This window comes from Halichoeres trimaculatus, unplaced genomic scaffold (assembly GCF_033239565.1).
Source record: "Halichoeres trimaculatus isolate MK-OKI-2021-1 unplaced genomic scaffold, fHalTri1.1 fHalTri1_scaffold_19, whole genome shotgun sequence".
NCBI lineage: Eukaryota > Metazoa > Chordata > Actinopteri > Labriformes > Labridae > Halichoeres > Halichoeres trimaculatus.
Window position 1 is genome coordinate 3,692,468 of NW_027437197.1, and position 17,466 is coordinate 3,709,933.

General features: G+C 37.9%; 1 protein-coding gene across 1 annotated transcript; it reads left to right on the forward strand.

Moving 5' to 3' along the window:
* Window positions 1–238: 238 nt before the first annotated feature.
* Window positions 239–15,052, forward strand: lonrf2 (LON peptidase N-terminal domain and ring finger 2). Its single transcript, XM_074694930.1, has 12 exons — window positions 239–2,016; window positions 8,206–8,324; window positions 8,453–8,575; window positions 8,720–8,902; window positions 9,841–10,066; window positions 10,502–10,601; window positions 11,689–11,803; window positions 11,920–12,041; window positions 12,221–12,407; window positions 12,528–12,662; window positions 12,920–13,069; window positions 13,158–15,052. Exons 1-12 carry the CDS (start codon window positions 1,263–1,265, stop codon window positions 13,314–13,316), a joined length of 2,373 nt encoding a protein of 790 aa, XP_074551031.1. The 5' UTR covers window positions 239–1,262; the 3' UTR covers window positions 13,317–15,052.
* The last annotated feature ends 2,414 nt before the right edge of the window (window positions 15,053–17,466 follow it).

The window sequence follows — 17,466 nt, forward strand, 5'->3', positions numbered from 1 at the left end:
ATCCCAGTGCCGGAAAAGGGTTAACCTATGACAAATTAAACATCCAGCTCATGCAAATAACTGCTTTACCTCCTAAATATATTGTATAGCATTAACAAGCATGAAAAACATTAAGAACATTTAATCAGGGCTTGTTTTGGTGGAAATTGCAGACAAGCATATACCTCTGTCTGTGTCTGAGAGGTTATACAATATAATTGCGTTATATAAGTGAGCCACATAGCTGGCCAATCGGATCGCTCCTCGTGAGTCATGTGACGCTCCTATGAGTGATACGTGAAATCCGAAGAAGCAACAACCTTTAGCCAGAACAGCTAGCTGGCTAGCGACCAAGATGGAATATCCCGGCGCTTGTTTTATTCACATTTTGGATTTCTTCCGTTTTTAAAGAAGAGAGATGTTATACGGAGTCGTTAGAACTTACGAGTGCTGGGACGTGAGGTTGAAAAAAGTTCGTTTCGGGGGTTTGAAACGGGACAGCCGATGTTAGCGTGTTAGCTTGCCGAACGCTAGCTCGCTCTCGGCTTTAGTGCTCTTACATAAAAAAACAACAACAGCCCATCAGCTGCGGCTCACTGGAGGAAAGACTGGACTCTAGACTTGAAGCACCTTTATATCATTTCGTCTTCGGTTTCCTTTGATACCACATTGTTGTTAACTTTGAATTTCATCGTTTTTTTTAGTTAATATTTCGTCTCAGCGAAGAGTTAGCACGACAGGCCAACTGTATATTAAGCTTCTTACTCGCTTAGCGCGGAGGACTTCACCCACCGGCTCTTAACTAATTATAAAATTGCTTTGAAATCATTTACATGTTTTTAAAAAGGTGACTTTATCTGGAAAGTTTCCAATCGTAGCTGTGGGATACTTTCAGACCGCCTCCTTGCTGAAGAGGGGGCGGAAGAGGGCGGTCATAACACCGACCTTCTACCTCCGAGAACCGGTGAGTGTTTGAGAGGAAGCACGTCGCTCGTTGTTTTCATCGGAGTAGAGGCCATAGTTGAATGTTTGTGGAACTTTGACAATGTTACATAGACGGCCTATTTTATTGGGGTTGAGGTCGTGTGACTCAAAGGATTCCTAACCTAGTTCTAATGGCTTTCAGAGAAGTCAGGCTCGACTGGAGGTTTGGTTTGATAGAGAGTGATAGTTAGCAAGGAGATGTTTTCTGAGCACTTTCGGGATACAAGTCTTCAATCGCAAGGGTGTCAGTGAATTTTCCAGTCATCCCAAGTATCTGATAGTCTCTTTGGAGAAAGAAGATGGAGACGGGTGCCAGACCTCACCTGAGCGAGGTCTTCATCCACCCACTCTCCAACCCTGGAGCTGCGGGGATCTGCCCGGAGATGCTGGAGGTGGCAGAGGAGGCAAGCCGGGCAGGTGATTACAGCTTAGCCGCTGAGATCTACAGCTCCCAACTCGCAGACCTCCAGCAGCCGGACCGAGGCTTGTGTCTGAGGAAAGCGGATTCTTTAGCCCGTGCTGGACGGGTATCTGAGGCGCTGGACTCGTACTGCACAGCGGCCAGTTTGGGCAAACTGCGCCCGGAGGAGCTGCCCCCCCTGGTAGAAACTATTGCTCGGACTCTACGTGAGAAAGAGCTGGGCATCACCGGGGCATTAAACGAACGTGTGAAAACCAGCAGTAGCAGCAGTGGAGATGATGGAGCTGAAAGTGACTGGGACGGTGGGGAGGGAGAGGTATTGGATTTGTTTTCATGTCGCCTGTGTAAGTGTCTCCTCCACGAGCCCTCCACCGTGGAGTGTGGACACACTTTCTGCAAACGCTGCCTGGACGACGACTCTGTCAAGGACTGTGTGCAATGCAAGCAAAAACTGAGCAAAAAAGATGGACTACCAAAAGGACGGAGGTTGAATGTTGTCCTCAGCTGCCTGCTGGATAAACTTTTTGCAACTGAGAGCAAAGCTAGGAAATTCTGGATAGAAGGGGAGCTGTTGTGGAAGAAACAGAACCTTTCGGATGCCTTGGAGAAGTACAATGCAGCAGTAGATCTAGGTAAGTGTGCTTATGCTATTTTAACACATCTTTTCACATCACATATTAAATTTCTTCTTGGAAGACGTGGCACGTTTTGCATCAAAACTGCGGTGTTTGTATAGGTGACCTACTTTCATTTGGGCTTCTGCTTCCCGGTGTCACCGATAGGGGGCGCATGACTTGCCCACTGTGTGTAAACTGCACTGAGGTCAGGCGTTATATGACTTACCAAACCTCATCATTACCTAAGCAGCACACATACTGATCGGCAGCTTCCCAATGACACATTTACATCCTGCTGTCTGGGTCTGGGCAGTGATGTCTTATTAGAGCAGCTATTATGAAAGCATGTAACCTAATTATTCTTAATTGGGTTATTCTAAACATTATATATGATCTGCACACGTTTAGATGTTACATGAATACATTCCTCAGCACTGACATACTTTGGGAGACCTTAGCCTCAACTAACCCCTCCCCTTGCTGGTTTTGTTTCATAAGCAGTCGGTTGGTGATGTGTTGGATAACACTGTAGATTTGGGGTACAACACAGATGCACTATCTCTTTATAATTCAATCAGCTGAGCAAAGTTCCTCTTTCAGATTCATCTTTTAGAAATACATTATCACTTTAAGAAGCTCTCATTTGGGAACCTTCTGCGTCAAAGCTCTGACTGTCCTGTGTGCTTACATAAATAGTGCCCGTGTTTCATTAAACGTGCGCAAGAACAGGTCTCGTGTTGCATGGTTTGAATCTCTGAAAGACAATTGAACCGCCCTCGTTTCTTTGGCCTATATAAGAGGCACACATTAAAAACCTGCTTCCTGTCTGTGGTCATGAAATAGCTTAAGGGGTGAAACAAGGTGGTGGCACAGCTGGTGTCATCAGATGCTCAAACTCATGCGAGATACTGAAACATTAATTGGCTGTAAGAGTGCAGACAGGGTAGACTCCATTTTTAATTCATTTGGAGGATTGAAGTGGCAACTATACAAATATTTCTCTCCCCAGATCAATATTGATTCATGCCTTCTGTCTTGTGAAGGACTCTGGGTGACTTGAGGACAGAGTGCCTTCACAGCTTTTCAGTGTTTTCCCAACAAACCCAGAAGGAGGCCTTCTGGTATCTATGATGCAGTATGAGCGTAATGGGCTCATGATGTCAGCAGAGCCACAGCTGTTATCCAACCTGTGCCATTTAGGCAAATCTTTTCCCCGCCAATGGTCCATTTACATACATGGGAAAACACTGAAATAGATACAAATACTGTTTTTTTGGGCAGTGAGCAAATGGAGAATGTCAGGGTTTTTTGGGGGCAAGATAATACAATTAAAAGCAGGGTAAGCTAATTTCTGCAAAAAGTTAATTGGAAATGGGTCACAAAACACATTTGAAGAATCACAATCGTGAGCAAATAAAAACCAGAGAAAGGGTTTGAAATTATTCAGCCATACAATAAATGAAATAAATGAAAAAATATAAAACGGCTAAAATAGAGGATCAAATATGATAGAAAAATTTAGAAAAAAAATTGTACTTGGCGCTGAAGCACTTTCTAGTTTCAATGCAATGCAACAATATCACAATATAACATTTATTTTTTACACAAGCTTTGAGATTTAATATGTGGCTTCAGGTATAACTCTCTGTATGACCTGTAAGTCACCATGGTCTTTTTCTGCCCATCCATTTTCTCCCTTTTTATTTCCTTTAACACACTTTTTGCACCATGCTTGTACGCATAAAACTATTTAGCTATTTTGCCATTACTGAAGCTGAGGCGTTGGGGAGATCGCACTGGATGCTGAGCATGGAACAATGGTCTCTGTCATCCCCTATTAGGGCTGAATAATTAATCAAATTTAAACCAACATCGCAATGTAACAGAGTGCAATTTTCAAATCGCAGAGTCTGCAATATAAAAAAATAAAATTTAAAGAAAAGTTTCATGTACACAGACCTGGAGGGGACAAATCAACTTGTGCTCCTTCTTCTTTAAGACAAGAAAAAGTCAAAATGCTGTTTTTTTTCTGGCAAAAATATTACACGTCTACAAGGCTTGAAGTTAAATCAATCTGTCTAGATTCTTCTGTGATGGTGATAGTTAAATGAAGATATATTGTTCGTATCAATTTATGCTTCAATCTTTTTCATGTCATCAAAACATGTGGGCCTGCCTTCATACTATAGAATGACATAGAATGATTTATTAATTGTTTTTAGTAAATAATGCCAAAGATACCCCCCCCCCCCCCCCCCCCCCCAAAAAAAAGGATAAAATAAAATAAAATAAAATAAAAAAGATAAAATAAAATAGAATAAAATAAAAAAAATGAATAAATAAAATAAAATAATAAAAAATAAATTAAAAAAATAATAACCAAAAAAAAAAAATTGCATGCTAAATTGCAATTGCAATAGTGGTCCAAATAAATAGCAATTAGATTGTTTTCCAAAATCGTTCAGCCCTATCTCCTGTTCCCTAAAACTACTCCCTAAACACTTTTAATGTGGGATATGTGTTGTACAGGTCCAGTATGGTATTGTGACACCTTTTCTCACAGTATTGTGAAATACACTTTACAGTTAAAACTACGAGCAACAAACTGTGAGTCCGCCCTGGATTGAGTAATTCAACAAACAAAGGCAGGAAAACAAACGTAATGGTGATAAAAAGTTAGATAATTTGTGAATCTTCCTTCTGGATCTTCTTCGTTAAAGCACATCCATCTTGAGGAACTGCATTCCCCTCCTCATTGCTGAGCTGATGCTGTTTCTCTGTCACGTTTCAGTGATTTATGATTACGGCCATGTTGGTTCCTGTTTCAGTGAGTCAGATGTGTTTTAGCTTAACAAACCAGTGTTCCCAGCACACTGAAAAGAGACTCCAGAGACGGGTCTGAATAATGCCTGCCAGCGGATCCATGTGTTGTTGCCCATTTAATGTCTAACCAGTGACTCAAATCATTTCACTTCGTTTAAAGCGGTCTGTTATGCATTACCTCTGAGCTCATGAGCCCCTTGGTTATGTCCTTATACAATAGAGTCACTTAGTCACCTTTATGAATGTAGCTTCTCATGTTTGTCTCATCAAGGATCTGTTCTATAATTCTTTAATTATTAAGAAGCATCATTTTAAAGTCTTAGTAAACATTAAACGTCAAATAACCTTCAAAGGTCTTAAGAATTAACCATAAACACATTAATCTTAATCAGGGGTGTTAAAAAGTATTTAAAGTTGATAAATAAATTTTGGGAAAATTAAGGCCCTTAAAATGTATCAAAAAGTCTTAATTGTGGTTTTATGAGGTATTAAATTTTAGAGGTATTCAAGCTTTGACTCCAAAAATATCCATGAATATTTATTTTCCTTCTCACGCCTGTCCTTATTCGGCTAACAAAGTTATAAAACAAAATAGAATAGAGTAAAATAGAATTAATTTATTGATCCCAAACTGGGAAATAGTTCTGATCACAGCAAAAATTGACAGTCAGCAGAAAAATACAAAAAATGAAAAGAACAAAAGAGCAAAGAACAAAGTAAAATATATACGCAAAGACTCTAGTAACAATTTGATACTTAATTCCTTCCTAGCTTACATAATTTCTGTAAAAATGCAAACCACAACTGTTAAAGAGGGGATGCCAACAACAACTTAAAGTGGCGATAAAGTCTTAAAACTTTTTGAAAGGTTTTTGAAAAAGATTTAAAAAGGTATTGAAATCAACCTCAGGATTTTAGCATATACCCTGTTAATTCCAGGAGCAGTATTGCGCTTCCTGTGTAGAGCGATTGTTTGGACAGATGATGTCCCCTTAAACCCTGTCTTAAGCAGAAGTTAAAATACAAATTAACTATAAAATAAAATTCAAATGTGTAGCTCTGAACCATTTTAGTATATTTTTGGAGAGCAAAGTGGTTAATCATGCGTAAACGAAAAGATACTAGGGCTGCAGCTATCGAATATTTTAGCATCGAGTATTCTACTAAAAATCCCATCGATTAATCGAGTAATTGGATAAAATACATTTTTGTTTAGTTAAAGAGCAGTTATTTTTCAAATGAAAAATTTTCTCTTTAAGAAATAGAATTTTCTGATACAGCATGTCAATAAGAGCACTTGCTTTGGTAGCTCCAAAATTTGTAAACACACTTTAACACATTTTTTGTGTCTTGTACATCTCATCAAATAGCACCTGTTTCATAGAATGACCCATTAGTCTCCAAACTCCAGAAAAGAAGCTAGATTTGTTGCTAGTTGCTATTTTTTATAAGAGGAAGCTTGAGGGGTCTGAAAACTCTCTTAATATGGCCTCAGCTCTATTTGAAATACCACTCTTTGATCTTATTAAAAAATTAAACGATTCCTCGAGGCAGAGAAAATTACTTGAGTATTTTTTGTAATCGAGTACCTCGAATCATTCAAGGAATCGTTTCAGCTCTAAAAGATACAGGTGAATTTTAATGTTCTGAGCTTAGAAATGTTGGTTAAATGTGACATAAATATTTTCCCCATACCTCTGAGGTCAAAAGCACACAAATACATTCCTGCAAAATGTCAACACAAGAGGGCTTTTAGCTGCACTTTAAGTGGCCAGTTTCACCCATAGCTGGAGGTGGAATCAGAAGCCAGTAATGAACGTAGTTTTATTGAGCTCAACCACAGGCTGAAGATGTGGTTTTTGGGTTGCCAACTCAATCCTCATAAATACAAACGCTCAGAAATGCTCAAAAGGGACTTTTGTTTTCACTTAGAGTTAAGGTTGAACTGTCAGTATTTTAGTGGTTGAAGTTCACTGTGACCTTTGAAAAATGGTCAAAGTTTAGTCTCAAGCAAAAGTGGTGACACGTGACACTGTGATTTGTCCTCATGTAGCTTCGTATTTCCTGCGTTTACAACATTTCCTGTGTCATTATCAGAGGCTGTTCAGTCTCTTTGAACTCCACTCATCAGCTTTACAGTAATTGCAGTGTGATCATCAGTTTGTTTATTGTGCACACATTAAAAGGGGTTAAAGCAGGTCCAGGAATTTGGGATATAATGAGTAAAGAAGTCACAGAAGTTAAAACCAAGCTTCAGACGAGCCTAAAACTTTGTACCTCGTCAGCTTTTTCCTGTACGAATACTGTTCCTCTTGTTAATCCATTAAAGCCTGTGCTTGGCTTGGATTACATACAACATACAATAAATATTGTCTGTTGATGTTTGTGCTGCAGCCTCTGCTGACTCAGCCCAGTCAACCTCTTCACCTCCTGTTCAGTTTTTAGGAACGAGTGTTCCAGCGTGTGGAAATTTATTACCCAAAGAACTTTCCAGAGGTTTTTCAGATCCAAAGTTCCAGCCGTGAGGAGCCAAATGCAAAAGCGCATAACGTTTTTGGTGGGAAAACAAGTCAAAGTCTCCAATTAGTCAAGCTTGGAGGAAACTGTAAAAACGTTCAGTTTCCAAAACATTATGAAGTTATTACTTTAAAGTATGGAAGGGAAAAAGTTGTTATGTAAGTTATAATTTGTCCTAAACGTTGACGTGTGACAAACACGTGAAGATAACAATTACAGACTAACAAATTTGAACAAGCCTGTACAAGAAGGATCCATTCAAAGGCCCGTTTGTGAGCTTTTCTAATTAGTCGTGACTAAAAGCTGTGGTCTGCGGCATCTGTGTACACAAATGTCTTTTACTCAGCTTTCTGTGGGTGCGGCAGATGCATTAGATTCAGCATGAGAACAGGAAGGTTTGGTATCTAAAGTTAGGGAGTTTGAAAAAGGAGCAGCCATCTTTAATGTCCCCATATCTGGTTTTAGTAGTTTCATGTCCTACATGTTATAAAACTCCCATCAGACTCTGAGCTCTTGAAATAGAAAAGGTTGACCCAGAGCAGATAAAGAGACATGCCAAAAGTCTAAATAGGGTATATAAGGTGCTTATGTAACAATTATTAAGGTGTTTGGTGTGTTAATGTGCCAGTGACCCTATTTGTGATCATACAGTCGCAGCTTGTGTAACAAAAACCGTCTGGTAATTGTCCTCTGACCTGACCGACATCACAGCCGTTACCACTACATAAGTTACATAGCATTCTGATACACAAAATAGGTCTCATGTCGCATTGTTGCCCTACTTCTGCCGGACCTAGAAACAGCTCGCCCATCCCCTGGAGGTTCAGTAACTGACCCAATGATGTGTTTTTCTGTGGTGTACAGTGCCCTCTTCTGGCCGACTGCTGTGCCAGCGAGCCGAGCTGCACATGGAGACGAGGAACTTCAGTCAGGCTCTGCAGGACGCCAGCAGCCTCTGTAGGATGAAACCTCTGTGGACAAAGGTAAGACACAGCTCAGTTGTTAATCTCTAGATTTTAGATGAAAATATAACATGGAGTAATAGACATATGGTATGAAAAAGAAAACTATTAAATGCAAAAATCTCACTGTAACACAATTTGTGTTTCAGGCTCACTGTCTGAAAGCTACAGCGCTGAGTAAAGCTGGACGAAACGACGAGGCCTTGCAGGAATACTTTATATGTTTGGCTCTAAAGCCTGACTGGACCAAAGTCAAACTGGAGGCTCAGAAGGTAAGAAAAACTCTCTTTTGCTTTCAAAATTTGCAAGAGGACTTTTGTTTGAATAGAGAAAAAAATCTTAATCGTATAATGTCAAAGTTACAAGACATGCATTTGAGAAAAGTGCAACTAAGCTGCTCATTTTTCCGTCTGCAGGTTCTCAGTGAGCTTTTCTCCTCCGTGTTTGAGAACGAGGACATGCCAACACCACTGCATCCACTTCAGGGTGGGTTGGCGACCCGCCTCATCAAACCCCCTGCCTTGCTCAGATCGCTGAAACCGCTCACGCAGAGACCCTCCTCCTCCTCCTCTTCTTCTTCCTCATCTTCATCCTCACAGGTAACAGTTTTAAAAGTAGTTCATCTTTTTATCATTATTATTACTATTTGTAATCATTTCAATTAGTTAAATTTTTTTCTATCCTTGTGGTTGTTTTAAATATGGGTTTCTGTGTTTTTATTATAATGTCACTACATATTACAATTATTATTATTTATTTATTATTTATTTATTATTTATTTATTATTTAATTATGTATGTGTGTGTGTATATATCTATATCTATATATATATATATATATATATATATATATATATATATATATATATATATATTTATATATATATATATATATATTTATATACATACATATGTATTCTCTTATTTATTTTATTTTAGGTATTTTTTAAAATTATTTTTTTTAATATTATTATTATTATTATTTTTTTTTTTTTTTCTTTTTTAACTAATTGTTTCACTTAACTCTTCTATTTCTTATAACAATATTTTATTAATTTATTTTCCAGTTATTGTTGTTATTACTATTACTTGTATATGTATATATGTGTGTATAGCTTATTGTTTTCTTTTCCTTTTTTCTAAATTTTTTTAAATATTTTATTATTTTATTGAATTATTTTCTGAATTATTTTTCAATTATTAATACTTTTGTTAAATATATATTTTTTTATTTTTATTTTTTACTATTTATTTTTTTCTCTTTTATTCTGAAAAACTTTATGCAGGTATGGCCTTTTGGTGGGGGGTTGTATGCGTATATGTCTACGATTATGTATGTTTGTAAATAGGCATACCTTCATTTTTCATAATGTTTTAATTTTCCAATGCGAAAATGCACGCATTCATTGTAATGAATGGTAAATTTCTGGTAACTTTGTGCCAAAAATTCAGTAAAAAAGAATGTTGTTAAAAAAAAAAAGTGGTTGATCTTTTATTTTTTGGGAGCTTACTCATCTGTTTGTGTGTTTTGTGTTCAGGATGCAGAGTTCAGCGTGACTAAAAGTGCTCCAGCAGATGACTCGTCCTCCAGATTTTCTGCTGCGTGTCCCGGGAAATCAGACATTGCTGCAGTGGAGGAAAGCACCAAAAGCCTGGCTGGAGTTCTGGCTGCGCTGCCAGCTCCCCCTGGTGGCCTGAAGAGGAAACACAGTGGAGACGGTTCTGCAGCGATTTTCAACCCTCCTTCCAAACTGCTTCGACCAGGTAAGACAATCTGAGACGTACCCCTCTCTAAATCACACCCTGCTTTAATTTAATGATTAAATAACCAACATCTGGTCTTAGGTCAGGTGACAAGTTCCCTTTGTTCCAACGTGGCTATCTGGTCTATTACTGACTTATCATCAAATCCTTCAGGTTTTCAGTGAACAGGGAATATGAGCACCCAGTCAGGACATGAAAAGAAAACAACGCTTGAATGAGATTAAGTGTAATGAGATGATGATTCCCTTTAAAGCCTCAACGTGACCAAAAAGATCTCTTCAATCATCTTAGGATGCTATGCTGAAGAGTTAACCCTCTCTTTGGAATAAATGACTCAGTTAAAAGCGAATTAGCTGTGCGAGTCAACTTCGACTAAAAAATAAAATTTCACACTTGTAAAGAAATGTGCGTTCTGATGTTTTGATGTTTTCACAGATGAGGTGAGCAGCTCTCAGACCCCAGCAGTGTGTGGAGGGAGGATGGTTCCCGCTGAGCTGCTGGACAGTGGAGACATGGAGTGTTCACTCTGCATGAGGTGAGTACAGGATTAGAGGCAAGGGTCATCAACCTGTGGCTCTGGAGCCTCATACAGCTCTTTGACTCCTTTGCAGTGGCTCCTTGAAGCTTAAAATTTTTTTAAATAAAATTAAAGAATTTTTATTTTTCTGACAAAGGGTATTGATGATAAATAATGTGCAATACAGCTTTCATTTTTTCCATCTTTTTGCAATATATATATATATATATATATATATATATATATATATATATATATATATATATATATATATATATATATATATATATTTATAAAACCAATTTTTGGAATTTCTGTTTTATTTTTATTTTTTTTATTCTTCTTTTTTCAAATTAATAAAACAAACAAACTTTTTCTGATTTTTTGGCCAATTTTTGGAATTTCTTTTTTTTATTTCTAGTTTTTTGGATTTAAAAAAATATATTTGTTTGAAATTTTTGACAATTTTTTAAATTCCTTTTTTTTTTTTTTTTTTTTTTGCTAATTTGATAAAAAAAAAACTTTTTGGAAATTTAGGCAAATTTTAGTTTTTTTTGTTCCTGCAATTTTTTTTTTTTTAAATCCTGCTAATTTTGGCAAGATATCTAGGTTTCTTGTTTTGAAAACAATTGCAAATTTTGAATTTTAAGTTTTATTTTTGCAAATTTATGATATTTTGGCCATTTTTTAGCAGTTTAAAATTTGTGGAATTTTTTCACATTTTTAATTTTTAAGTTTTTAAAGAATTTTGAAATTTCAAAAATTGAAAACAAATTGCAACTTTTGTGAATTGAATTTATAATATAATATTCACTTTTTTTTCTTCTTTTTTAAAATGTATTTGAAAAAAAAACCAAGACATCACATGTACAATTTTATAAACACAAAAAACTATTTTTCAGATCATTTTCAGAAGAATTTTACTTTTTGTCTGTATTATGAAGATAAAGTAGATTTTGTGGCTCCTGAATGACTTTAATCCAGGTGACCTGAGGAAAAATGGCTCCTTAGGAGGCAAAGGTTGCAGACCTCTGATCAGAGGTATAGCACCAAGAAGCACGTTTAAAAATCTGCAGTATTTTAACCACTGCATGTGATCTTCTAGGTTGTTCTATGAGCCGGTGGCCACCCCCTGCGGACACACCTTCTGCCTCAAATGTCTGGAGCGCTGCCTGGACCACAACCCCAACTGCCCTCTGTGCAAAGAGAATTTGTCAGAGGTATGCATTCATTTCAAGTCCTAATTTCTAAAACTAAAAGGCATATAACCCTAAATTGAAACAAGACAGTAATGTATGAAACATCACATATTTGGTGCGTTTATGTGCTGTTGCAGTGTCTGGCCACAAGGGGATACAACAAGACAGTGCTGATGGAGGAGGTGCTGCAGAGATACCTGGGAGACGAGCTGGCAGAGAGGAGGAAAATCCATGAAGAGGAGATGAAGGAGCTGTCAAAGTGAGTGTTATATTAGTTGTAAAATTATTCCTGCAGCTCAATAATCACCACATGAATAATGAACGAGACGACAGTTGTAATCATTTCTGCTCTGAATCATTAAACTCTTAACCTCATGAAGCCATAATCCAGCTCTTCCAGACATTTACACAAACATCTTGTTTTTGTTTTTCGTGCAGCCTGAACCAAGAAGTGCCCATCTTCGTGTGCACCATGGCCTTCCCCACCATCCCCTGCCCGCTGCACGTGTTCGAGCCCCGCTACCGACTCATGATCCGCCGCTCCATGGAGACAGGGACCAAGCAGTTCGGCATGTGTATCGCCGACGAGATCAAAGGATTTGCTGACCACGGCTGCATGTTGCAGGTGAGTGTGTGTTTCACGACAGCTGGTCCAGAAATCCCCGTCACGTTTTCTCCTTTTACCCTCATCCTCCCACCTGTAGCAGCTCAGATTACTCTAAAAGCTCGATTTCTCGTGTTCCAGGTGCGGGATGTGAAGTTTTTTCCCGATGGGCGCTCAGTGGTCGACACCATCGGCGTGTCACGGTTCAAGGTCCTCAGCCACGGCCAGAGAGACGGATACAACATCGCTAAGATCGAGTACCTGGAGGACAAGAAGGTAGGCATGGAGGAAGTGAGTGTGGGTGTGCTACAGATAGAGCCTGACATTTCAGACACTTCCCATCAGGCTGCTGTCAAAGAAATGTCACAAACTGTAGAAATGGAGCTGGTTATAGCCAGGAGCGAATGTGTGACAGCTGAGCATTCAGGAGGAAGAAGTCTGACTCCTCTTTTTTTGGTCTGTCTGAAATTTCAGGCAAGCACAGTTTCTTTTCTTAAGACTTTTGCTGAATTATCTGTTTTATGTCTGATCAGGTGGAGGGGGAGGAGCTGACGGAGCTCCTGAAGCTGCATGACGCTGTGTACGAGCAGGCTAACAGCTGGTTCACCTCTCTCAAAGACAACATGAAGAGCCAGATCCTCAGCCACTTTGGACACCTCCCCAACAAAGACGCCGACCCACAGGTGAGCACACACGCTGCATGATTTCACTCCTCTCTGCAGATGATTTGGTGATGAAATCCTCTAAACTTGTGACTTTTCTCTCCTGCAGGCGAGTCCCAGCGGTCCAGCCTGGTGCTGGTGGCTCCTCGCTGTCCTTCCTTTAGAGAACCGTGCCCAGCTCACCATCCTTGCTATGACCTCCCTCAAGGACCGCCTCATGGCCATCCGCAGAGTCCTCATCTTCGTCACCCGCAAAAGGCCGCGGTGATCAGGGCGTCCGCTCAAGCCTCCTCACGGTTCAGCAGTTCATTCATCAGCTGTTTTCAGTCGTTTGATTCATTGACTGATCCATCCTCTCATTTCTACTCGTGTTCACTCATCCATCTACTAAAACAAACCTTCTCAGACCAGCGTCATTCTGAGGCTGTTTCCAGATCAGCAGGTGGGTCAGGTCTCTGTGAATCCAGCACCCCGCCCACCTGCTCCCTGGATGAGTGAAGCTACATCACATCTCCACCTCCACCGTCTGACCAAGCTGTCATAGAAAATTCACCTTTGAGGAACAAAAGCCTGTGTGTGTGTGAGTGAAAAGGTTAAGAGGAAACAAGAATTCTCATTGGCTGAAAACAGAAGGTGACTCGGCACAGAGCCGTGTGGTGCCCCAAAACTCTCCTCACTGAAATACGAAGCAAAAACAAACACGTGGCATGATGGACTCAAATAAAGTGAATGTACTGGTCTGGCTGTTGCAGGAGGACTTTTTCTTTTTTCTCAATCTGTCGAGCAAGTTGCACACGAGGTCAGATTCCTGTACGCTAACGTGCTACAGCTGCTTCACTCAAAAATCTTCCTGAATGAGCCGAAATCCATGTGCACAAACCCGGAGCTCCAAATCCGCTGCCTCACATCGTGGTGGGCTCGTACCTCAGACTGTCAGATTCTACAACTGCATCTCTCCTCTGGGTGTGAAAGGAAGACGTAAGGTTCAGGCATCAGACGGGCTATCGCATAAGCTCTAGTGTCGCAGTTAGGAAAATGCAGATACTAATGCATCCTTCCAGATTCTGTCAGTCTGGAACTTTCTGTCCTATTGTAGCATATCTCTGGGACTTCAGATAAAGACTTAGTTTTAGGGATTGATTGTGTATTTTTCTGTTTTTTTTTCTCTCTGCTATGCCCTTAAGTGTAAGTGTATGGTGAAATCTTAATTTGGGTGATTTTATATGTATATCAATGTAACTCGGAGGCCTTTGTAATGTTTTATTTAAGGAGCGTTTCACCCTCTATCCATCTCTTTCTATTGTTTCTCTTTCAGTACATTTATATGCACACTGCTGGGCCATTACAGTGCTCGAATTCGGACTTAAAATGGAAAAGAGTAAAAGTTTACCGTCAGTGTTTCTCAATCAAACATAGCGTGTGAATCCTGGAGGCAAACAAATCAAACCCAAACCTTGTACAAACTTTGCAAACTTTTTCCAGAAAGGAATTGGCTCCAACTTCCATCAATCTTGGATTAAAGGTACCATATGCAACTTTAACTTTTGACCACTAGGGGCGCTGTAGAAGAGTGAGTTTTCTTGCATCATGTTTGGTTGAGAAACACTGACTGCAAACCAAACTGATTTAGATAAAAATGTAACGGTGTACCTGAAAAAGATGAATGAATGATCAAAGTTTCAGTAAAGTGTTAAAAATTTTGCTTTTCCGTGACTTAAAAAAAGGAAATTAAACATCTTAAAAATAATCTTGTTTTCCAAAGAGTTGAAACTGAAATCACACATGTCTTCACAGTAGATTTCTGGTTGTAATTCCAGTCTTGATGTGCATGTAAATGCACTGTGACTCTCTATGATTCTGTCCTTCCAGACGTTTGTGACTCCACTGCAGTCTGTCGCTCACCGTGCGTGAGGCGGGGTTCACAGTGTGCTGCATTTCCCTGGTATATTTGTAAAGGGAGATCTTATACCTATTTTTTATTGCAAATAAAGAAAAATACATTCAGTCCTGTCTTTTTTTTTCTTCTTTAGCTCTTGTTACACAGTGGGTTATATTCTCGTAAACAATGAACGAATAACAAGAACTCAAACCCTGTGTCCCTTCAACCAGCCTCAGGATGCAATGCTCTTCAAAACATGCTGGGACACATTATGGTAAAACTACTTTATCATTTTGAAACTTCAAACTGACAGATTTGGCAGAAATATAAAGAATGACCTCATAAAGAAGAGGTCAATGCTGTGGTTAAATATGCAAGTCTTTAAAAACAGATGCAATACATTCGAAAAAAGAAACTGAAGTCAAGACAGCTTTAATAAAAAAGCAAACGTTTGAAGACAAGTTATAGAAGAAAATAAGCTGGATGATATTTTATTTTATTTTATAAGGCATGCTGATTAATTTGTTTGGCTTAAAATAAAGAGTCCTAACAACTATGGAGGTGGCCAAAATTATCATAAAAATAAAAGAATAATGATAATAGACTTTATTTATATAGGAGCTTTAAAAAAATTGTTTGCAAAGTGCTTCGACACATAAAATTAATGCAGACAATCCCAGAATAGAATCCCAGGCTATGGGAAGATAAAGGTGAGCCAAATATTAAACAGACAACAAAATAAAAGATTTAGTAGAGTGGAAATTAAGGTCAAATTAAACTAAGTAAGTAGGAACTGAAATAAAATTAAAAGGGTAACATTTCATTAAAGCAAGTCCGTAAAAGTGAGTTTTAAGAAAATATTTTAAAGACGCTAAAAGTGTTGCTGGAAACTTCTTAATAAGCTATCCTACACTGCACAATGAGTTTTGAGCCACATTTAACTGATCAGTCCAGAAAAATGTCCTGTTTCAAGTTTTTTTAAAGATAAAAATGAGGTCTGAATTGCTGTAACCATTAGAAAAATATACTTCTGACAATGGAACAAGAAAAATAAGCTTGAAACTGGAATGACGCCTTAATACAAGTAGCTTTTCTCATGTTTCATTGGCTGATTTTTTTTTTCTTTAACAAGCAATTCAAACCTCATTTTTGTCTTTAAATAACCTGAAACAAGACACTTTTCTGGACTGCTCAAGTAAATGTGGCTCATATTGATTCTAAAAAGACATTTTTTACTGAAGATAAGACAGAAACACTTGATAAGATTTCAGTTTTTTGCAGTGTTTCTCTGTGTTTTTTTTTTTTAAATCTGTGTGAGCTTTGCAGTTGAGCTCCTGCTGTTTGTACAAAATTCACATCTGAGAGGAAAGTTTTGGGTTTATCTTCATTCAGAGGTTTAAAAGTTGAAGCATAAGTGTAAGTCTGTCAAAAATCATCCCCACATTCATTTTATCAAGTGAAACATTTTTTTTTTATTTATTCATTTATTTATTTATTTTTATTTTATTTATTTTATTTCATTTATTCATTTATTTTTATTTTTTCATTTTTTATTTTTTTATTTTTTTATTTTTATTTTTATTTTTTACACTATTTATGCATTTATTTATTAATTAATTTATTTACACTATTTATGCATTAATTAATTAATTAATTAATTTTTTTTTTTTTTTGGGGGGGGGGGGGGGGGGGGTATTTCCTGCGCAAATCTTTAGCAGTTACGAATCTTTTTCTGCAACTTTTTTTTCCTTTTTTTTTATTTTGTTCTTACTTTATTTTTGTTGGGTTTTTTTTCAGATAAAGCAAACAAACATAAGAAAATAAAACAGCTCAAAGATAATGAACAAAGGGTCATCTATACATCCTCATGTCACATTGGTGAAAAGTAAAACAAAATAATAATAATAATAATATAAAATACAGTGAGTTCATGCAGTGGTGGTCCAAGCCTTCAACATTATTTACACAATCCATTTTTCCCAGTTTTGCAAAAAAAGTTTCTGCTTTAAGTGAGAAAGTCAATCTTTCATACCTTCAGTTTAAGACACAATATTGATCCAGTCAGTCTTTGTTGGAGGATGGAGTTGCAGCCATTTTCGTGTTACAGGTTTTTTACAAGCTGCTAATAAAATCTCTAATAGGCGATTATCTTTTTTTTTGAAAAGTGGGTAGGGATGTTACTTGAGATAGATTCTGGAAAATGTGAAGTCAATCCCAGCATCTTGTAATGTCCTAGTCTTTTACTGCAACTTTTAAAAAACTTTTTAGAATATTATAAACACTCGGACAAACTCCTGATGAGGCCTGTGTGGGGAGAGATTCAGAAAATACATTTTGGTGTTTTTGCTACTTCACTAACAGTAACTTGAAACAGGAGGGATATTTGGATGGAGGGGATTTTATTCATAAACATGATACCACATGAAGAAAAATATGAAATACCTGATGAGAAACTAGGTCACACCTTAGAGCCCGAGGAGTCAGATTCTACTTGGCTTGACTTTTCAGAAATCACCCAAGACATGTCAGAGAGTCTGGA

Coding starts and splice junctions, on each gene's coding strand:
- lonrf2 (XM_074694930.1), top strand. CDS start 1,263: ATGGAGACGGGTGCCAGACCTCACCTGAGCGAGGTCTTCATCCACCCA. Junction 8,576..8,719: donor TCAAACTGGAGGCTCAGAAG/GTAAGAAAAACT, acceptor TTCCGTCTGCAG/GTTCTCAGTGAGCTTTTCTC. Junction 12,663..12,919: donor AGTACCTGGAGGACAAGAAG/GTAGGCATGGAG, acceptor ATGTCTGATCAG/GTGGAGGGGGAGGAGCTGAC.